The sequence below is a fragment of the Cucumis melo genome, chromosome 1 (genome assembly GCF_025177605.1).
Source record: "Cucumis melo cultivar AY chromosome 1, USDA_Cmelo_AY_1.0, whole genome shotgun sequence".
NCBI lineage: Eukaryota > Viridiplantae > Streptophyta > Magnoliopsida > Cucurbitales > Cucurbitaceae > Cucumis > Cucumis melo.
The window spans coordinates 37,461,253-37,484,031 of NC_066857.1; the positions used below are offsets into that span (position 1 = coordinate 37,461,253).

The 22,779-nt window shown below is 32.2% G+C and overlaps 3 protein-coding genes across 8 annotated transcripts; 1 reads left to right on the top strand and 2 right to left on the bottom strand.

The window, feature by feature from the left end:
- Window positions 1-425: 425 nt before the first annotated feature.
- On the top strand, window positions 426-5,332 carry LOC103500701 (uncharacterized). Of its 6 annotated transcripts, XM_008464099.3 has the most exons (9): window positions 427-689; window positions 1,112-1,224; window positions 1,503-1,545; window positions 1,958-2,126; window positions 2,542-2,606; window positions 2,751-3,671; window positions 3,800-4,084; window positions 4,688-4,744; window positions 4,823-5,332. In XM_008464099.3, exons 3-9 carry the CDS (start codon window positions 1,540-1,542, stop codon window positions 4,997-4,999), a joined length of 1,680 nt encoding a protein of 559 aa, XP_008462321.3. In that variant the 5' UTR covers window positions 427-689; window positions 1,112-1,224; window positions 1,503-1,539; the 3' UTR covers window positions 5,000-5,332. The 6 variants fall into 6 exon arrangements, with proteins under 6 accessions (XP_050947725.1, XP_008462321.3, XP_008462318.3 ...); XM_051091768.1 differs by lacking the exon at window positions 1,503-1,545 and having other exon boundaries at window positions 426-689; window positions 1,068-1,224; window positions 4,865-5,332; XM_008464096.3 differs by lacking the exon at window positions 1,503-1,545 and having other exon boundaries at window positions 1,068-1,224.
- Window positions 5,333-6,907: 1,575 nt separating this feature from the next.
- On the bottom strand, window positions 6,908-9,526 carry LOC103500700 (vacuolar protein sorting-associated protein 2 homolog 1-like). Its single transcript, XM_008464095.3, has 5 exons — window positions 9,282-9,526; window positions 8,826-8,956; window positions 8,527-8,631; window positions 7,212-7,472; window positions 6,908-7,100 (listed from the first exon to the last, which is right to left on the bottom strand). The coding sequence occupies exons 1-5, from the start codon at window positions 9,316-9,318 to the stop codon at window positions 6,972-6,974; spliced, it is 663 nt and encodes a 220-aa protein (XP_008462317.1). The 5' UTR covers window positions 9,319-9,526; the 3' UTR covers window positions 6,908-6,971.
- A 9,338-nt stretch (window positions 9,527-18,864) lies between these two features.
- LOC103500703 (protein BIG GRAIN 1-like B) lies at window positions 18,865-20,651 on the bottom strand. The gene has a single exon (XM_051091787.1). The coding sequence runs from the start codon at window positions 20,294-20,296 to the stop codon at window positions 19,013-19,015; it is 1,284 nt and encodes a 427-aa protein (XP_050947744.1). The 5' UTR covers window positions 20,297-20,651; the 3' UTR covers window positions 18,865-19,012.
- Between the last annotated feature and the right edge of the window lie 2,128 nt (window positions 20,652-22,779).

The following is a 22,779-nucleotide window of genomic DNA, read 5'->3' on the forward strand; positions in this document are numbered from 1 at the left end:
AAATTGGAATTTATCGTGCAAAAATAGACTAAACTTTTTCAATATAGTTTATTATTTTGATTAATCTTTAGAATTAGATCTAAATTCGATTATATTTAGTAATTCTGTTATATAATCATTTTGATGCTGATTTTCTAATACATGGAAAATCTACCCCTTGCTTCTCACATTTTGGGCCGTAGCCCATATTGAGGAGCCCAATTTTGAGTTTACTCACATGTTGGGCTTTAGCCCATATTGAGAAGCCCAAATTTGATTTACAATATATTGGCCCACGAAGAATGAGGAAACGAAAAGCACGTGTGAACAAAATGCGACGAAACGAACCGTTTTCGGACTCGAATGTTAACAATTAAACTGCAGTTGAGAAAACCTTGTGGAGTCCGGTTCAGCATAGTAGAAAATCAGCGTGATGAAGAAGCAAAGCCCAAGAAGATAGATAGAAAACGAGATACCCTATCTCCTTTGCACGTACGATTCGAAATTCCTCTACACAATTACATAACTCTCTTTCTCTCTTAATCTTCGGTTTTCTTTGATTTTTTTTCCCTCTCTCTCTCTCGATCAACCCATTGTTGGTTGTTGGAGTGTGAAAATAAGCTGCGCTGAATAACTCCAGTACTGTCTCTTTCGGTTGATTTTCCCCATTTTCACTTGCTGAGTCAACTCGGCCTTCACTTGATTCTATGGTAAGCCTAAGCCGCGACAAATTTCTTTTTTCTCTGCTTATTTTCTTCTGTTTTGTCGTTTTTATCAGTGTTTAATGTATCTTTCTTTGATACTCGTTGATATTTGTGATTGGTTCGTTTGAATTCGGTGTAGTAGAATCAACATAGGAGCTATCTTGGTTGGTTTGTTCAATGAATTTTTTTGAAATTTTGGGGTTTCTTATTAATTGGAGATGAATATGTTTGTATTAGAGAGAATTAAAGATTCGTTAATTTATGGTTATTGGTGGAGGAGTTGAGTTACATGAGTTTGATGAAGTGGTTTGTCTTGATACAGACGAAGTTTTTGTTTACTTATTTATTTATTATTTATTTCTTGTCTGTTTTTGGGGGTTTCAGTTTATGTATTTTAGTTGCATGTGGTGGATTTTCCATGGAAACAGAGGTTGGAATTGTGGAGAATGAAAGGAAGATTGTTGAAAGCGGGGCTGCTGAGGATGGCTCCACTCTGTCCCCAAATCAGATTGCTGACCCAGTTGTGTACAAACTTGTCAGGGTATCTTCTTTCACTTATTTTGATTGAACGTTGAAGTTTTTGAACATTCTTGATTTTCTTCTTTGAAGGAATTTCGATTCTTTAGCTACTGGTGCTAATTTAGCATTTCAATGATGTACGAGTTATACCCAAGTATAATCTATCGACCTTGAAATTGAATATAACCTCTAGGTTTTGAACTGTTTTTGGTGCAATCTATCCATATTATTAAGTTACTGATTGGTGGCTTCATAAGCCTTTAGCTGAGAGCATCATTCTGATTGGAGTACTCTATGCAGGTTAAAGGTACCGTCGTTCTCATAGAGATGTCAATTGATGAAGGTACCAAATGGACGTCTAGAAGTAAATGTGTTTCATATTGTGAGGACTAAGAAAGTAGATTGAATAAAGAAGTTGAAGTTTCTTGTTATCCATGTTCTGTTCTAAATAGCAAGCATTTGTATGTATCGTGAGTTAGTAACATGTCAGGTAGTATCATCACTTTGGTCTAGTGTAACGGGCAAAACAAAATGTTCCAAAGTTGTTTGTATAGCAATATGCAACGATGCAACTTAAATGAGCTTTGGTAACTTTTCTGAAAATTGTCAATATATGTGGAAGAAGTTGTGCGATCTGATCATTTGGTATTGTAAAGGAGATTGCAGTGATAGCTTTACTTTCCTTTTCTTTTTCTTTCTCATTCCGTATTAGTGTTTGTTTAAGTTTCTCATGAAGCTCTGTATGTCATATTTAGGTTGATGGTGATGGCAGATTTGTTCCTGCCACAGATGATGAGGTAATGGAGGTTGAGGATTTACTTGAAGACGACAAGAATGAAAAAGTGGAAGATGCTGGACAGATAGTAGGATGCAAACCCACAGAAGACACTTTATTTGGGAAGCCTCATGTAGAAGTCTTGAATGGTTGCCTTTTTCTTTCTTTTTTCATCTCTTTTCTTTTGCTATTATAATTACTCCTTAGTGTGTTCCCTCTAGGATAGGATGTTTATTCAGTGCTTCCAATCTTCAAAGTGTGATTTTTATGTCGAGTGGGTTTAAATTGTGATTATAAGAGACTAGTTACCTATGTTTTCATTTTTATTTTGTCTATTAACACCTCTGGAATAGTCTCCTTCCAGTCTTGTTCTATGGTACACATCATATCAAATAGCATAGTTAAAATCATATTTGTTAATGATCTTGCAAAGCAGTAAAATTATATACCTTTTGAGTTGAATTGTTTAGATTGGCAATCTGTAACTATCGTAGCTTAAGAAGATTACTTTTTTGTTTCTTGGGGGTGGGGTTGAGTTTGGGTTATGATGTCTGTATTGTACAGATAAGCCAGGTTTACCGCAATCTGATACCTTTGAAGCTGCTGCAGATTATAATGCCCGGTTGGAGGTAAAAAGATTGTTTTCTTTTGTTGAATACTGTGACTTGTTGTGTGGAGTGCAAAAAATTTGACAGATTTTGTTTTTCTCTCCTAAGATTGAATCACTAATTATTCATTAATTTGTACTGACCTTACCTTTTAATACCCTGTAGTACATTGAGGAGGTCTTGCAAAAGGTGAAACAGGAGGAGAGGCTTCGCTTAACATGTGGGTCACCGAACTATACTTCTGCTTATGTCAATGGAGACGGGAAGGGTTCTGATGAGCATGGTAGATTGCCTGTTATTGATGAAAAGCTCCAATCCAATGTTTCTCTGCAGGAGAATCATGTGAATGAAAATGGGAGTCTAGGCGATTGTTTAAAGCATCCAGATAAATCAGTTGAGTCTGAATCCTCAGATGCCCTCTGCACTACATCCAACCCTGATTTTTCCTTGTTGAAGGGCGACATATGCCTGGACAATCTTTCAATTAGAGAACTCCGTGAATGTTTCAAAGCGACTTTTGGGAGAGACACTACAGTTAAAGACAAGTCGTGGCTTAAGAGGAGAATTGCCATGGGATTGACCAACTCATGCGACATTCCAGCCTCATCTTTTATAATTAAGGAAGGGAAGTTTGTTGAAGAAAGTTCTCCAAACGTGGAGGGCATGTCTACTGCTCCTACTGCCGAAACTTTGAATATTGAATGCAGAGTTTCGCCAACCACTTATAGTTTGGAAAACAAGGACCTTCATCACTCTGAGGATATGGAACTTGATCATGGAAGTGAAGGTCAACATGATGAAAGAGCTGCTGTTAAAAGAGTTCGAAAACCTACCAGGCGGTATATTGAAGAACTTTCTGAAGTGGAGTCAAGAGAGTATGTGCAAAAGGTGGTTAGTTTGAATAAAAATACTATATCAGATAGCATATCTGCGAATTCCATTGCAAGACCTATTAAGAAGGTCTATTCAGATGGAGGAAGAACTGTAATCACAAGATTGGATTCTCTTGGTGGATCTGGCTTTCAAGTTCCATGTGTTTCGAGGGTTAGAAGGAGCCGTCCGAGGAAAGACGTTGTAGGCCTTGTGGTAAGTGTTTTGACTTATTTAAGTTAATGCCTTTTTTCTCTTCAGTTGATGCCTTGTTTATGGTTACTCAATTTTAATAATTGTTTGGCTGGCTTCTGACTGATGGGTTATTCCATCTTTTATCTTAGTTTGCCCTTCCAGAGAAAGATCAGAATCCTTCAGTTACGGTGACAGATGAAGTAGAGAAGACTTTGGAGCAGAAGCAAACAGCTTCTGACAATGTATCAGATGATAACACGGCGGTTGTTCCAACCACAAAAGGTGGAATGAGGAGGAAGCATCATCGTGCTTGGACTCTTGTTGAAGTCATCAAATTAGTAGAAGGCGTCTCGAAATGCGGAGCTGGGAAGTGGTCTGAGATTAAGAAACTATCTTTTTCATCATACTCATACCGCACGTCAGTTGATCTCAAGGTGTGCATTTTCTCACAAACCATCCATGAAAATATTTATAAATGCCTTGACAAGATTGTTAAGCATAAGGAAGAATAAAGAAAAGGGCGATTTGCAAAAACCACTCTAGAATTACGGGGATAGTTGCAAGTACATCCTCAATTACTCTTCAAAATTATATTAAGTTTAAACCCTCAAACTTACCATGACTGTAGAAATCGGTCCTCCAAATAATACAAATTGAACCAATAAGTTGCAATTTCTTCACTTATATAGGTGAATTTTTAAAATTGGTGTGTTCAAGGGTATATGATTTTTGAAATTTTCCGTAATGAAGAAAAAGACAATAGATGGATGCCGTGCTAAATTGTTTTTATATATATATAAAAAACACACTCAGTTAGAGTATAGCATTGCTATTGAAGGAGTAGGAACTTTAATCTTGAATGGGAAAAATCACTTGTGGCTAAAACTCTCCTTTTCTCATGTCTTAGAAAGATAAGAAAAAAGGGCCCAAAACCACATCAAGATTATATAGACCTATCAACCATAAACTGTTGAGGTATTTGTTCATGTTGGATAACAACAATTTAGCTCAAAATAGGTTTCTTCTCTTTTTGATAGGATAAATGGAGGAACCTGCTGAAAGCTAGCTTGGTGCAGACACCTGTTGATGAAGGGGTAAGCATTTGATTTCAAAAGCTTCTGTTATTTGTTTGTCTTGTATTATTCTTCTTCAAGTCGTCATGAATGATGTAGATAAGTTCTCGGAAACATGCGTCGATATCGATTCCTGCACAGATCTTGTTACGGGTGAGGGAGCTTGCTGAGATGCACGCCCAAATTCCTCCCTCAAGTCATGGGCAAGGCAAGCTGGGTGGTGGAGGAGTTGGTGAGAGTATGCATGAGATGAGTTCTTCGACGGTATGCTCTTGACGGTTGTAAATAATATACAAACTCTTTTATCTTTTTTTTTTTTTTTTCTTTTCTCTCCCTCGAGAAGAAATGGAAAGTACAAAAAGGAAAAAGGAAAACCGATGTGGTGGCAAGAATTATAGGAATTTTCTTAATCTTTGCACGTGTCGTAAGACCCTTGTTAACCATTGGGTTTTGGGTTTTTTTTTTTTTTTTTGACTTTGTTTGCCTAAACCTTTTACTGGGTCTTATTTTAATGTGTTTTTTTTTTCAATTTAGAGTAAAAAAGTGTAAAGAAAAAAAAATGCTTAGAAAGAGACGTTTATTAAAAAAATTTGGAGTCTTTCTCTACAAGTTTGTTCAATTTGAAATCAAATCTTTATTTTTTTCTTCATAAATTTCGTAAAATTTTCAAATTTATGCTTCTTTTTATCACTACTATTTTCTTCCTATTTATTTTTCAGATTTATCCTCCCCCACCCCAAGAAAAAAAATAAAAATACAATTGTATTTGTAAACTAAATTCGAATAACAAATGCAAACAAACAATTTTTAGAAGATCCATAACAAATTTTGTTTTGTTATTTTTGTCTTTTAATGGGTAGACATGATCTAATTTTTTCTTATGACGGACCGTACTTTTAGTGCAAGGTTTAAACCCATAAAAAGATCAACTTTTTTTTCTTTTTTAGGACATCCTATCCTTTCCGACTTTTTCAAATTTTCGCACAGCTCACAGAAAGAAGTTAACTTAGTTCTAACTTGTATAAAATAAGAGCTAAAAGCTTGTAGAAAGAGGTTAATTTATCCCCCAACGCAAGCCTGCAGCCAAAATAAGAACGAAATTGGAAAATACAATGAGCATGGACGTAGACAAAGCAGAGCTACATAGACAAAGCAGATATTTCAAGCTCAGCAAAAAGTCGATGAACTATGCAGGAAAAAAACAACAAAGATGCCTCAGTTTCTATGTCGTTTTATGAAGATTGATACCTGGAGGGCTGGAGCAATTGCCAAATTTGTAAATGCATCCAAAAGATCTGCTGTTCATTGTTTCAGCACAGCTGCAGCATCTTTATCCAATTGCTATTGTTCAGCGCAACACTTAAGGGCTCCTAACTTGCAGATATTGCATTCAATTTTGCTTCCTTGCACTATGTCTGTACTCTTCATCTGCTCCGGCGTTGCCATTGTTTGCTCGCTGTTTATTGCCCTCTTGTTCTTCAACCTTGCGATGCTGGGATGGTTTAATTGCTGTTGCCGTTCGCCTGAGATGACCGACGTTAAGAATATTAAATATGAAGACTCAAATCTCATCAAGATCTCAACTATCATGTACAAGAAAGAAAACAAGAGCGAAGAAACTAATATTCCAAGTGAGTGTGCTTTGTGCTTGTCACCTTGTGAAGATGGGGAATGCATCCGGAAACTTCTCGCCTGCAACCTTGTCTTTCATGCTTCATGTATCGACGTATGGCTGTATTCACATTCAAACTGCCCGCTCTGCCGGACAACACTCGACCATGTAGCTTGTAATAATGGGGAGTTGACATCGGGGGTGGTGAATTCTCATGTAGTAGTCATTAATAACAGTCTCCAGATTGGGCTTTCTCTTCATGAAAGTCGGAGGGGGTCGCCGTCTGAAAACATGGTTTAATAATTCGATGCACATCGGAATAAGTAGATCCCGATATGCACTCAGAAAGCTTCTATGTTTCTAGTTCTAGAACAACTTGCCAAAGAAATAGAATAGTTAAGCTTATGCTAGCATATACTAACAATTCAAACCCTTTGTCTTCCTTGAAGGCTTGAAATTTGTAAAAGAGAGTAACCTAATAACAAGTGCTAAATTCGTTCTTACTTCTCCAAACAAGTGATTATACTCATCGGTGTATTCAGATACAAGCTTGGCCGAATAGACTTCAAATATAAACACAATACATGATTTATTATGTATATTATAAGAGTGTTATTAATATCTCATAATTGAAACCTACATCTTTCTCAAGTTATCAAGTCTAGCCTGTAAATCACTATCGATTCCGGTATCTTCGGCTTCTGCTTGTGCAACCCTATTATTTGCAGTTGATACTGACACTGAAGCAGAGGGTGCATTCACAAGCTGCATGTGGGAGATAATGGAAAGCGATCACGATAGTGTTTAAATTAGAGGCTTTCACACGACAATATATGAATCATTATGAAAAGAGATGTATGCATAAAGCACGTTTACCTCTGAGTTGATATCAATTCCAATCTCATCCAGCACCTGATTTACAAGCTCATCTGTCTCCTCTTCTTCTTCATCTCCTTCTAATGCATCATCAAGGGCGTCTGCCATTACTTCAGATGTCATTTCCATCCTCTCATTCTGTCTCTCGAACTCTTGCATTATCTTCTGTAATGCCGGCAAGTTCATCTGCCTATTCATCTGTCCCATTGCCTTGGTAACACCTTTCATGGCTTCTCCCATAGCTTGAGTTGATTTCAGCGTCTGCAGGAAGCAAACAATTGGAGCAAAATTTGAAATAACACAACTTCACAAACTGTATGCGTCAATTGATTAAAAAGATGAGTTATATATTTATGTTCTCAAAAAGAAAGAGTTCAATGGAGGATGATGCTTATAAAAGGAGTTATATTTACAAAATTGAATAATAGATCAAGGTTCTTTTAAAATGGATATATATAAAAGAAGAACGAACAATTAATAGTTGTTTAATGTTAACAGCCTCTCTTAAAAACTTAGTCTATCTCAATGGACACTGATCCAGAAGACCCCGAGGCATCAGAAAAACCATGGAAATGTACCAAGAAAAAGAAAGAAAAATCATAAGAAGTAAATAAGAGGCAGGTATTCTAAAAACTGATCTGAACAAACTACTTCAAATTCCAATTTACCAACAATATTGCCTCTAATCCCAATTTTATTCAAATCTTCCTTTTACACCACAACAAAATTAGATGCAAGTGAATTAAACTAATACTAAAGCATTTTGTTACTTTTCTTAGGGACGATTGCAAACATATTAATCAAATCCAAAATATATGCATATTGCAAAAATATAGTAAAATTCAGATCGAACTCTTAGAGACTATCAGCAATAGATCATATTGCTAACAAAAATCTATCATTGATAGAGTCTACTACTAGTAGATTTTGTTATATTTGCAATTCGTTAAAATGTTGCTACAAACTTAATGATTAGCCCAAAAAGTATTACCCATCTTAATTACCATTATGTGGGAAGAAGAAGATTATAGTTTGTAAAATGTTTCTTTCTTAGCACAGATATAAGCACACCTAAATTAGAATTTAAACCAATATAATACATATAGAATGAAGCTTAGCAAGCTCTAGATTGCTCGTTTAAAGGCTTTTAGAGATTATCTATCAGGAATGACTACTTCTGTGTCCCAGCAGTTCAAATCAGAAATTACAATTCAAAAATTCGTACAGATAATTCTCAGCAGCAATTGTACTCACTCTCATGAAAATGAAATATGAGAGGTAGTATAAGTTTTGGAAAAAGGTTGACATAGAATACCTGAATTCTCAAAGCCACACCCTGGAGCTGTGATTTCAGTTTATAAAATTTTTCTATCTGATGCCGAGTTCTGATAAGATCTTTGGCCATTATTTTAACAGCTCCCTGAAAAAGATAAACGGAATCAAGGAAATTGTGTGGAATTGGTGGATTCAACCTAGATTCGATCGCCATTCCTAAAGAAACGAACGAAAGGAAGACTATATTTCGAATCAGATGTAGAAGCCTACAGAGCTACAGAAATGTAATGATTGAAAATGTGCTGATGTCCAAGAACAAGTTCCAATTGCTCAACTCACCATCTGTCCTTGTTTAGCATTTTTCTTTATCTCGACAATCAACTTCTTTTCCTGAGACTGCAAGCCTTGTCTTTCCCTTTCAATTTCTCTAATGGACTTATCAAGCATCCTCTTGTTCTCCCGCAGAAGCTCTACGCAGAAAAGGAAAACAGATTTCAATCTCGAGCCGTCTATTGAGTAGAACGCACGAATTTACTCATACAAATCATAACGAACAGGAAAATTTAGATTCCTCGACATCACGAGTATAATTACATTTAATGAAATCACTACCAAAGGAATTTCATCCACATGAAAGTAAAGTTGAGACGGAAAGAAGGCAGAATTTCATTCACATCAAACATAAGTTTCTACGATTAGACTCGAGACTTTAAAATTCATCATAAGAAAGAACAATATCATTAAGAAAAATTCTCCAGAATATGCATAATCTGAGAAGGCAAGAAGGTTATGAACCTGCGGGAGTTTTCCGGCTGCCAAAGAGGAAGCTCATACTTGTCCGCCAATTGATAAAACCAAAAGATACGTGGAATTTCCGATCCCGATGAGCTTACCCCTTCTTCTCTTCTCCTTCTGTAACTCTGCAACTCTGCAACTCTCTCCCTGCTCAAAGTCCGTCCACGATGTCACCGGCAACAGCGATGTTCTCTTGCCATGGAGGAGCCACCTATTCTTCTGGCTGATCGGTACGTAAAAGCATTTTCCTGGACTTATCGTAGTATAGTTCGATTGTAATGAAGGCCCAAATACAAGTGGGCCGTTTGGGTTCTTCGCCCTTCTTTCATTGGATTGCAAATTGGGCCGATTTTGATGGATAAATGAATCAGCCCATAATTACTTTAACTAATTAATATACTTTTGACCTTCTTAAATGATTAATATTTTCAAGCGTTTTATGAATAATAATCAAAGTGGATAATAACATTTTTTAAATATAGAAAATTTAGTCATCTTTATCCATGTTATAGTCTATAGTTTATAAACTTCTATTAAAAATATGATCGTAAAGTTCAAGAATTGAATCTAAATTTTGTTATATTTACGAATTGTGTTATATATTTACCACTACTATGTTTTAGAACTACTCTAAAACATGTTACATTTTAACGATTCAAAATCATTTTGATGGTATAAAAATTATAAAACTAAATATTAAATTGATTTTGAGTGATTTTGAACCTAACAAAAACAATTATAACAGTTCCAATCTTAATCCCTCACAAACATAACGTACGAATAGTCTTTCAAATTCCATGTCATGGAGTGAGGTCGTTCTATGAAAAAGATATATCTTCATATTCCAGACATATATAATTTACGTATATACCGATAAAAGGTGAATCTCAAATATAAGATTTTTTAAAAAAAAAAAAATCATCCAACGTAGATTGACTTAACATTAATTATTAGTAAGTTTATGTTTTATCGAGCAATGATTGATTATCTTATCAATGATTAACATAGATTCTAAACAAAGATAACATAATCATTACTATTTGAAAAAAAAAATTCATAATCCTATATAATGGTAAAAACTAAAACCCATTAACATGAACGTCGTTGTTTAACAATCACCCGTAATTCAAATCATCACCATAATTGTAATAACAATATGATTTGAATTTTCAAGTACAACATTAGGGGATGATTTGTGAGATCAGATCGAACCTTCTACCTCTAAAAACAAAAGTTACATGAATACTACTAAGTCAAGCTCGCTTTGCACTTCATATTTATAACTTTAGATGTGGCACATGTAGATAAATTGGATGGATGTTTTGAAAAAGATTTGACAAATTTAATTCATAGAAAAGAAATAGGATTGCTCAAACAAAGACATTTGCCTAATTTTGTATTTAAATCAAGAGGGCCACTGATTGAAATCGCCATAAAGCAAATCTTTTTTCATCTTATTTCTCATCTCTCATAATGGTGTTGTTTTTTGTTTTTTTCGAAAATGTTCAAATTTAATTAATCAAATTGTCATTTCTACTTTTTCCTTTTTTTTTTCTCTCTCTCTATTACACAACTAATTAAAATAAAAAAAAATAATATTTATATTTGAAAAAGAATAATAGTAATTATGATATAAATATTATTGACCAAATATATATTATTGCAATGCACTGTTTTGTTTGCAAGTTTCTTGGTAGGTTTTAAATTTTGGTGGCTACAAGAACCGTTAGAAACGGCGGCGTTTTGTCTTTTTTTGATATATATCTTTGTCATTACCTATCACAATGGTTTTATACTTTGAGTATGAAATTTCATGTCCAATATTTTTCTCATGGAAGTCATTTTCTCTATTGGTTTAATTTCAATTCTCTAACAAACTTGAGTGATTGGTTTTGGACTCTCTCACAGACATTCATGCATTGAGAACGACCAAATGCGGCAATCACTCGTCTAATTACCTACGTGATTATATATAGGTGTTTGGTGGTCTTAACAAACACGCAAAGTTTCTTGTATTTTGATTGACATACAAGAATATGTTATTAGAAGATTTTAAACGTTCGCACTTTAAAGGAAAACAATAATACATTTTTAGTCTAGTGATCAAAATGAATTTAATGAAAAATTAAGGTCATAAGTGTAAGTCTTGAAATACAAGGGACCAAATTGAAATAAGGGTAAAATCGTAATTTTTTTTAAACATAAGGACAAAATTGCAAATTGAAAACTTAAGAACTAAATGTGTAATATTTTGAAATCTAGAGACCAAATGAAAATCAGATTGAAACCTGAAGATGAAAAATGTATTGTTTCCCTACTCTTAATTTAAAGAGAGAGAAAATGCTACATAGTACATATCTCAAAATCTAGATTTGACACCGTTGTTTGGATTTTATTTAGTATACGAATTTCTTGAAGCGTACAACAAAAATAAATCGAAAAATCCAGGAAAATGAACAATAAATGGAGAATTGTTACAAGGGTATTTCATAATCGTAATCATTCACAGCCTAAATTACATATTTAGAGAGGTTAAGAGAAACTTGATTTTCTTTTTTTACGTAAGAGATCATATCTTTTCAACTATATATTAGATACGTTTTTTTTTTAATTTGATGTTACTTAGATGAAAAATTAATTAATTTTTTTTTAATATTTAGAAAAATAGTATCATAACTTTTACATGGAATAAAGTAGAATGTTAAATGTCTTTACAATTTGTAGGAAGATAACCTAAATGCCTTCTATTCTTCTTTTCTCAAAGATGCAAAACAAAAGCTGCTCTCTTTGGTTTATTTATAGTTAAAACAAAAACAACATATCTTCTAGGGATCATAAAATAAAATAATAATAATAATAATAATTTAAAAGAATAAAAGAAAATAAAAGAAAAACTTTTATTTTATTTTATTTTCTCTCTCCACACCCACGTTACAACGTCTTCTCTCCCCCCCTTTACTCTTTTTCGCAAAGCTGCTCTGTCACCATCCGCTTTTACTTTTTTGTCCTTCCTCACTACACCCACGTACCCCCACATTTTGGTTTTTCCCATTAACCACACTTCAAAATGAAATGTCCCTCTCAAACTTAGAGGGCAGTTTTGTACTTTCCATAGCGCGGGTTGTATAGTTGCACGTGGCGTACAAGTACAGGTGTCACAGCCCACGTGGTCCTGTTTTTGTGTTAACGAGGATACAATCACAAATATACACACACGTACGTATTATGAGTAATAAGATAAAAGTTGAGCAAATTATTATTACCCGAGAGTTAATTCTACGTGATATAAATAACGAGATAATAAATTTATCTAATTATTAACGAATCAAATGATTTGTAGATTTTTTTTATCCATCCAACTCACTTCTATCAAATTATTTAATTTATCAAATAACAAGTGAATTGTGTTGAGTATCGATAGAGAAGATACCCTAAAACCGTCAATGTAGTTGTAAGACCCTTAACTTTACTACATGACACGACTCGTGGTGAGCAATACTCGCTTTGGTATTAGATTTCTTTCAAATAATCACGACGTACACATTTTTTATGAAAATTGTTACTTGTCTATTGACTTAAAAGTTTAAGTCGATAGATGAAGATAAATTTAACTACTATATCAATCTATGTCCCTAAATTTCGAGTTGTATATATCAATTAACAAATTAAACGGCATATGATCTAAACCTTCCATTTTTTGTAAGTAGTATCAATTTACACTCTCTTTTAAATTTTTGTCCAACAAAAAATGTTGTACAAAAGTTGTGATTCGAGTCAATTTAATTCTAGAATTTTCATAAGTTAGTCGATTAATCAATTCGTGGATTGATCCTTAAACACGTGTAGACCTTTTTCAAGTAACGATTTTAAGTTAAAACGGATACAATTAGGAAGATTTAAAATATAAAAGGAATATAAAAATGGTTGAAAAGTATGAACTGATAAATTTTGGACTTAACCGTTGGAGATTGAAGTTTGAAAGAGAAGGGGAAAAAAAATGTGTAAGTGAAGATTTGATGGTCCTATCAATAATTTGTGATTAAGATGAGTGGGTGGATCTGGACGCACGTGTGCATGCGCGACAAGGCTGGGACACGATGGCCCAATCTGTCACGTGTGGCGGGTGGACAGAGAAAATTACAAAGCGACAGACGAGAGATGGAGAGAGAGAGAGAGAGAGATTTTTTCTTTTCAATTTTCATAGGAAAATAAAAAGAAATTGTAACTTTGAATTTGCATGTGGCACCGTGTCGCCCAGTTCTCGTAGCACGCTTCGGTGCCAGAGTTTGGAGTGCATTGCTGAGCCCACCACCTCTATTTTCCACTTTTATTACGTCATCGTTCTCTCTTTTCTTTCTTTCTTTCCTTTTCTTTTTTTTTTTTTCATTAAATAAGATTCTATTATCTATCTCTCTTCTGTATTTTGGTGTATGATTTTGGCGGTGTTTATTAAATTAGAGTAATTAATTGAGGTAGTTAAATATTATATTATTCTTAAATTTTAATCAAGTTTTTAAGATGTGGGCTCCCTTGCACTATCCTTATCTACCAACCATTTAATTACGTCTACACTAATCAACCTAACCATAGTTTAACATTAATAAATCGATAGTGGTCGATACTTTGATGTTTATATATATATATATTTGTTGGTAAATGTTTTATCGAAGATGTGATAATATCGTGAAAATATGGATGTGTTAATAAGAAGGGAGTGTTTGAATTGATCATGATGGAGAAGGATGAAAGTGATTGTGTGGGTATTATGTCAAATGATATTATTCTACACCCTTCGGCTTCCAAGGACACAACTCATTCTCAAAATTCAGTTTGTGACGTGATGGGTAAGATTTATTTATTCAATATTATTGTTGTTTAGTTTTGGGAATAATAATTTGGATAAATATTTATTAAATCACATCAATCAAAGTTATCACACCATATGTTTAGTTGAAAAAGAAGTAATGCTTTGGTTATATGAAAAATGTAGACAAATCATCACCAAAAACTTACTCAAATTAGTATTAGAATTACGTTCTCAAATTTGTTATATTTTGCTAGTTTTTATACTTCTTATATATGCTTAATGTATACATGTACCAAGGATGATGAATTGAACAAATATTGAAATTACATACACTAAAATGAATGAAGTAGAGAGAAACAAAAGGAGTATGTAAAGGATAAGGTAGGAATAAATTAAGAAAACAAAGAACTAATTTATTTAAAAAAGAGAATGTGGATAGATAATTGGGGAGAGAGAGAGGTAGGAAAGGAATTAATGAAAGGAGGACAAATATGACAACCAAGAGACACCACAAAGGGAAGGCCCCCCTAGGCAACATCCTTCCAAATAATTTGGCCAAAACAAAAGGGAATTAGAAATCACACAAGGTTTTTGATTTTTGATTTATGATTTATACACACACCAAATGCACTTGAAGACAGAAGTGACAAGCATTTGGTTTCTATTCAATTGAACAAGTTTCAAGAGCATAAAAAAAAAAAAAGTAAAATTAATACCAACAAGTAAAGGTTGGTGGCCCTATTCTGTCTCCCTAAATTGATAAAAATTCTACGTTGGTTAAAAAATGAGTATTCAAGTGAGAGCTGATAGTGCCTTTAGTAGTGTCCAAATCACGTCAAGATTTTATATCCAACTTATTGGTACTGAGTAATATGTAGTCTAAGAGCTAGCGTGACCTAAGAGCAATTTCAGGTTTGTAATGTGTAAACTACCCTAAGAAAGCTTATGCGTTGAGGTGTAGGTTTTGTTTTTACACGTACACGCACACACATTTATCGAAGAAGCACATCACAATGGCTTTTTCAAGATAGTAATCGATGTGAGTGTCTTTTTTGTTATGAAATTGACAATCAAAGATAATCATAAAAAATGTAAACGGTAGAGAATCGATAATACAAAGACTTATACGCATGATTCATCAACTTTTTGTTAACTACTTCTACGAGCAAAACAAGAGAGAAATACATACAAATTGAACTACTCACTAATATATATTGTACGTTGGTTGAGCCATATTCACTTTATCCGTAATTCAGTATGATGTCATATTCTTCCTAACTATTGTTTAGGATAGATATGATACGAAAATAAAATGAAATTTTTTTGGATTTGATAAGTGCCAGTGGATTGTGCATGGTCGTTGAGTGACATGCATGGCCAAATATTTAAACATATATGTGTGTGTATATATATATATATTCTATTATTGTTATTATTATTGATATAGATATATAATAGTGGTGAATGAGAGTTTTGTATCGCCAAACACTTTGGAGATATTTGTGGCGCTGATTTCGCGCATTATGGCCCTATGCAATATTGCCTCATCCATAGTTTAAAATTAAAGTAATTTAATCCCTTAATACTTAATTAATTCCCTCAATTAATACCATACCGTACGTACACTAATCATTCCTATGTCAACATGGTTAATTAAAACACAAAATAGTGTTATCTATATATATATTATTAATAAAATTAATGTACTAAAAAATCGTTTTGAGTGTCTTAAAAATGATCTACCATAAGTCTTGATAAAAAGAGGTTAGATTGAATCCAATATAGATGATATAATTAAGAACTTCTTTGGAGGGAATTTTAAAATGATTTTTAGTAATTTTGAAATAGTTAAAAATCGATTGTTTATGTTTAAAATCAAAACGAATACATAAACTTTAAAAATGTCTAATATGTGTGTTTTTATTGTTAAAGAGTGACATTAATTAAAGGTAATGATAATATTATGAATTGAGATAACACCGATGTGATGGAAGAAGATATCTTAACTACATAAATATGATTAGAAATGGATTGATCAATATTAAAAAAGATAGGGTTAATTGAATATATTAATTTATAATTACCAAAATTAAACTATATAGAAAAATAAAAATATGTATAGGGAGGACCCATATAGAACCAATCCTCCAAATCTATATGAAATCCATAAGAGAAATTTATTTATTTGAAGCCTATGAAACTTTTGACTGTAGGCTAATAGGCTTTATTTTTTATTTTTTAAATTTCTTGGGTTAGAATTTTTCTAAAATTAACAAATTTTTTTTTTTTTTTGAAAAAGAGGTTGCTTTATAATCAGCAAATCAAACTAATATGATTTAGTGGCCCTCTTAATTTTCCCACATTGATTCCTTTTATTATTTATTTTGTGACAGAAAAGAAAAGAAAAGAAAAGATATGCTAATTAATTAATGAATTTCTTTTTGTTCCTTTCATCAATTATATGCTGTTTTATCCTTTGTTATGTGAGGATTTGAACATTGGATTTTCAAAAGAAAAAAAGTGGGTAAGTAAATGTTATATCATGTCTATTTTAATAAAAATAATCAACCTTACTTAAATTTCAATAAAAAGAATATTCAATACTTAAAATAGGATGAAAATGAGTCGTTGCAAATATAATATATAATTACAATCAAACTTTAAGATGTCGACATCGACTAAAATATTAACGTCTTAATTTTACATATATTTTTGTCGATAAATTGTCAAATTCGATTAAGAATTATAAAACTAAAAAAAAAGTTTAAATTAGTGATTTTAAAACAAAATTAAGATTTCTATTATTTCTATTATATTTACACCATGTTGCTTAATTCTTTTTTTACGATAAAATTAAAGTATGGATCTATCTATCGTATCGATATCAAACAATAAAGACGTAAAGATATCAATATGTCCGACGAAAATGGAATCGGAAGAGAGTACAACAACCTTGAACTTTCCTTGTGGGATTAATTAAGATATGAAATAATTGTTTTTGAATTATGAGACAAATGGGGCCTAAAACTAGTTGTTAATGTGAATATAATAGAGGGAAATGGGTTGGGATTGGTTATATGTATATATATAGAGAGGCCTTTCCCATGTGGTTTTGTACCTCTTCTTTCAAAGGGGTTTTTTAGACTCCCAATAAAGTTAAGTGTTTTCTTTCAATTCCTTCCCTCTAACTTATTTTTTAAAAACTTAATTCAAATCACTTCCATCTTTTCTAATTACTTTCTTTTAACTCTCTAACACCTTAAATAGAATAATTATGGAGAAGGAGATCAATCCTGTCTTTATAAATCCAACGTTAGTATACTATATATGCTTTAACTTTTCAAGTAAAATAATGATAATAATAGTTTATGTCGACGTTACATTCGGCCGAATTACAAAGTTTTCTTCTAGGGTTTGTGGTTAAAGACGCCAACAATAATGCTAACTCTTTTAAATAAAGTTGTACAACTTAAACTAAACTATAGAGAGAGGGGAAAGAGATGGGAAGGTACAAATTTTGTTAGGAGATAGGAATGATGTGGAAGTTTGAAAAGGATGTATGTTAGCAATATATATACTTTAGGTGAAAGTGGGTAATTGGAATTGGGAATATATAAAATAAAACAAAACTATATCTTTGAAAATAAACTCTTTGATTAGAAGGCAACTAAAATTTGACATCAAAGGGCTTTACAGATCAAAAGGTTGGATCTTGTTGTCCACAACTTTGGAGACCACTGCATATTAAACCATACCTTTTCCCTCCTCTTTTTTTTACTTTATTTTTCTATCTCAAAGATATTTATATAATCGATTAATTAAGGTTAAATTAACATTTTGGTAATAAGTTAATGATGAACTAAATAATGATTTATTCCACATTAATTTTATAAGGTGTGTATATATATATATATAATGGGTTAAAATGATGTATGTTTATGTTTGATGTTTGTGTTGTTTGGGAATGGAAAAGAAAGGACTGTTTGGTTTTTTATTTGCCGGAAAAGTTGTTCTCTCCGGCAGCAATGATTCGTAATACATGAAGACATTGTTGTCTTAAAGCAAAACATGACCCTACACATTACAATGTCCAAAGGAAAATTAAAGAGAGAAAAAAAAAAGAAGAAAATCTCTCATGCATTCTTGTTTATATTGGTAGAAAATCTGCCTTTGCTTTTACCCTTATCTTTCGTATTCTCCCACTTTCTTTACGCCTTATCAAAACCTTAACATAATTTTTACTTCTTTTATATCTATCTATCTATATATATATATATATTTTGTCGTATTCAACTTATTAGTTGTACATCTAATTGTCTTTTCACGTACGTCAACTCAATTATATCTAATACTAATATATACATAAGTCTTATGATTAAAAACGTAATTAGTCTATTTCTTATACAAAATACGTAAAAATTTTAATGCTATTATGCACGGATGGATTTAGTATAGATTTAGGATGTCAAGCTTTTAAACTTTATGTTATTGATTGAAATAATATCAATATTAGCCGTTAGGTAAATAGTAAAACTATCTTTTAGCCTCCTTTGACTTAACAAAATTTCTAGATTAACTCGAATTAGTATTACTCAACAACGAATCTATGGTGTCGATGTGAAGAAAGAGTAAATAAAATTTTCAAATCTATTTTGGTCTCTTTGAGAAAGAAAAAAAAGTGAATCGTATCTTTGATCTAACAATGGCGAATAATGGCATTTTTCTCAAAAAAAAAAGAGAGAGAGAGAGAGAGAGAAAGAAAATTACCCAAAGAGAGAAAAAATGAAAGGGAAAATCTTTAGTTATTCTTCATGTAAACCCCCAACACACTAATTCCAAAAGGCTATTGAAATAAAATAAAATAAAATAAAAAACTTTTTACCAAAACCCCAATATTTTTCTTTTTTTGGTTAATTATTAATTATTACAAAATTAATCCATTGGCGATTGCTTGATTCGTATTGAAATGCGTAGTTTCATACACCGGCAGTTCTTCCCGATACCTTTCGATTCCGATCGACGACAAATTATCCAATTCGAACAAATCAGAGCTTGAACAACTCACTGCATCGTCTTCGTCTTCATCTTCGTCTTCTTCCTCATCTTCATCTTCATCTTCTTCTCTGTTTATATACACATCATCACCATTGATATTCTTCTTTTCGTAACAATGGTTCATGCTCATCACTTGTTGTTCTTCGGAACCTTCCTTGCCTCTGCAATGGTCGTTTCTCAGAGCGTTTCTTAGAGTTGTTGCTGCCGCCATTAAACCAAGCTCGTCTTGAAGGCTTTTGTGTCCACAAGGTCGAGATTCTTCGTCTAGTATCACGCTCACAGGGCAAAATCTCACCGATCGTTTTGTGCTCCCGCTGTTTATGAGTTTCTCACCGGACGACGGTGTTTTGCTCAGACAAGATCTAGAAAACGACGATGCCGAAGAGCATGTTGATCCTTGAGCGGATTTTGATTTTCTCATACAAGCGTCGTTTTGTTTACTGGAATTTGTGAATTTCTGTTTCTTTGGACTTCCGCCACTGAAGAGCGAGTTCAGAAAGGTCGCCAGACGGCCGCCAGGAGAAATTGGCTGTTTCACTTTCTTCAGATCGCCATAGATTTTTAGGGCTTTAGATTTCGTCTTCACGAAGCTATTTTCATGCTTCGGTTTCTGATTAGGAATTGAAACTTTAATTCCATCTCCATAAGTACCTTCAAATTGAGGCTTCTCCGTTCTAATCGGCCTGGGCCTTTGCATTGTATAAGAAGACGACCTGGTTTCCGATTCAGACGAAGAAAATCCCCCTCCAGAACTCGATTCCGAAGAACTGGAACTGGAATTCATCAATTTATGATTAAAATCACGATCACGAACATTTCTAGCCTTCCGATCGAAATCCGCCATAGAAGTCCGACGAACAACAACCTTCTCACAGACCTTTTTCTCCATCCATTTCTCAATCATACAAGCACGGCGGAAATTCAACCTATCGTCTTGAATTTCATGATGATCAATACTACTACTACTACTACTCTGTTTGTTCCTCATAGTCTCTGCAGTGTAGAAAATGAGGTGTTCTTGGCGTTGGACGCCGGTGGTATCGTCAATGGAGCGATAAATAGCGTCAAGAAGAGAAGAAGAAAAAGAAGGATTCTGTCTCCGGTGACGGGCACCATGTGGATGTTCCGGTAGTTGTTTATCCCAAAGATCCATGTTTGATGAAGAAGAAGAAGAAGAAGAAGAAGAGAGTATAGAAGTTATATGATTATGGAGGAGAAAAAGAAGTGATGAGAGGTTGAAGAAGAAGAATAAGAAGAAGAAACATTAATGGTGAATTTAGGGTTTAATGTGAGAGAGAAAAGAGAATGATGAGAAGGGGAAGGCCACGCCTGAAAGGAGAAAGAATGAAAATTAAGAGAGGAAAAGAAAAAAAAATGATTTGAAAGAGACAGAGAGAGAGAGTCAGTGAAGTAATGGTTGAGAAGCACTTATAAGGGGGCGACGCCCATTCACCGCTTGCACGGGAAGCTGGATCAACCACGGTCACAATGATGACGTGGAATTATTTCTTCACCTTTTCTTCTTTCTTCAATATTTACTTTAAATTATTTTTCTATCTCATACCATTCCTTAAATAAATTACAATAGATAACAATTTTAAAAATAATAATAAAAAATATAACAACTACTTAAAAAATTTACAAATGTAATAAAATATATTCATCGTAGACTTTTATAAATTTTGTTATATTAATAATTTTTTAAAATATTAATATATATATTTAATTATTTTGAATTTAAATACTATATTTACTCACTATCTCATAATTTTATGATTATTTTTAATTATAACAAAATGAATTGAAATATTTATGAATATAACAAAATTTTATTATCTAACGATTATATATGCTGGTGCTCTGCTCTTACCTAATCGAAGGGCATTACATGTCTTACTAGTGTATGTTGTTTTTTCTTTGTTCTCTAGGTGATATTGGTGTTTCCTATCCTTTTTTTTCTTTTGCTTTGTGTCTTGACCTTGGTTTGTGGAGTCTACTTGTTGTTCTCTAATATATATGCCTTTCAAGAAAAATTTATATATGTATATGATGTAATGTATCAACACCTATTACTGTTTGCATGGATAAATATAAAAATTTTGTTATATTTATAAATATTTTAATGAATTTTGAAACAATTTGATAAGAGTTTTTTCTTATATATATAAAATATATTTAATAACGTGAAATTGAACATTTAACTTCGAAGTTAATAATATTCGTTTTTCGAAAAAGAATAAAAAAATTTGTAACTAAATATTTAAAATCATAAATTAGTGTTTTTAAGGTGAAATATTTACTCTAAATACTTTTATAATTTCTATTAATTTTCAGAACTTTTGACTTTGGAAATCACTTATCATCTAACCTACAAAACAAAACAAAAGTCAAATTAATTAGAGTAATGTCTTTACTTCTAATTTTCAAAAATAAAAAACCTCTTAGTTTTGTGTTGATTAAACATTGTAATTTTGTTTATTCACTAAAAGATACAATAAAAATAATATTTATTAGGTATTAAATTAAAACTTGAATATTTTTTTAAAAAAAGTATAGATATTATCATATTAAATAGATGGAGAATATTTTAAAAATTGGGAGACCTTTTAAAGTACAATAATAAAGTATAATAATAATAATAAAAAAAAAAAAAAAACTCAATTGACCCCATTATATAGCTTCATATACAAAGCTTTTTAATTTAATCTATTTTAATTCCAAATCTTTAGAAAATGTTAATTTAATTAAGTAGGCACATGACTTGTGTACCTTCATATACTTTCTACTAATTAAGTACTAAGTTAATAATTAAAATATATTTTCAAAAGAAATCCAGCTCTTACAAACATATTTAATTTTCTTTGAAAAAAAAAAGCCCATGTAAGACCCATGCTATTTATAATTACTTTCCTAACAAGAGAGTAAATTATAAGTAAAAAGATATTGACTATCGATGATAAAACTTTATCATATTTTGTAAATATTTTGATTCATTTTGTTATATTTGAAAATACTTTTTTTTTTTAACTTATCAAAACTAAACTTAAAAATAAATTTAAATATTGAAGTAAAAAATATATAAAGTGAAATAATTTGAATTATATATTCCAATGGAATGACTTTTGAGTTTTGAGTGATTTTTTCTTTAATTGAAAATCAAAGGAGAGAGAGACGGAAAGAAAAGAAAGTCTATGATCATAGTTTTTTCCATGAATTGTGAGCTACAAGGTATAGCTTAGCCTAAAAAAGGTGTGACCAAATGATCATAAAAGAGAGAGTGTGTGTGTGCAAGGCTACAACCTATTTCAAACTAAAAATCTTAGACCAAACTCCTAAACTAAATTGTTTAATTACCTACAAATTAAATATATATATATAATGCCATCATGAAGTTATTTTCCTACACTATATTCAATCTTAGAATTTAGCCACACATTTGAATTAGATAGTTATAGTTTAATGGTTAATTAGACAATGACAATTTTACATATATATAAATTTAGTTTCTTTTTGTTATTTAAGAGTTTGATGTTATTCAACCTTTGATCTTGCTTAGACGATGTTATGTGGCTTATAATGAATATTGAGATTTAACATTTCCACTCATATCACATATAGTAGAGAAAATTTTCTTCC

Excerpts from the sequence above, each read along its gene's own strand:
- LOC103500701 (XM_008464096.3), top strand. The coding sequence starts at position 1,102 with ATGGAAACAGAGGTTGGAATTGTGGAGAATGAAAGGAAGATTGTTGAA. Across the intron at positions 1,225-1,957 it reads TTGTGTACAAACTTGTCAGG|GTTGATGGTGATGGCAGATT; the intron begins GTATCTTCTTTC and ends TGTCATATTTAG. Across the intron at positions 4,085-4,687 it reads GCACGTCAGTTGATCTCAAG|GATAAATGGAGGAACCTGCT; the intron begins GTGTGCATTTTC and ends TCTTTTTGATAG.
- LOC103500700 (XM_008464095.3), bottom strand. The coding sequence starts at position 9,318 with ATGAGCTTCCTCTTTGGCAGCCGGAAAACTCCCGCAG. Across the intron at positions 8,632-8,825 it reads ATGCTAAACAAGGACAGATG|GGAGCTGTTAAAATAATGGC; the intron begins GTGAGTTGAGCA and ends TATCTTTTTCAG. Across the intron at positions 7,101-7,211 it reads GAATTGATATCAACTCAGAG|CTTGTGAATGCACCCTCTGC; the intron begins GTAAACGTGCTT and ends TCCCACATGCAG.
- LOC103500703 (XM_051091787.1), bottom strand. The coding sequence starts at position 20,296 with ATGGATCTTTGGGATAAACAACTACCGGAACATCCACATGGTGCCCGT.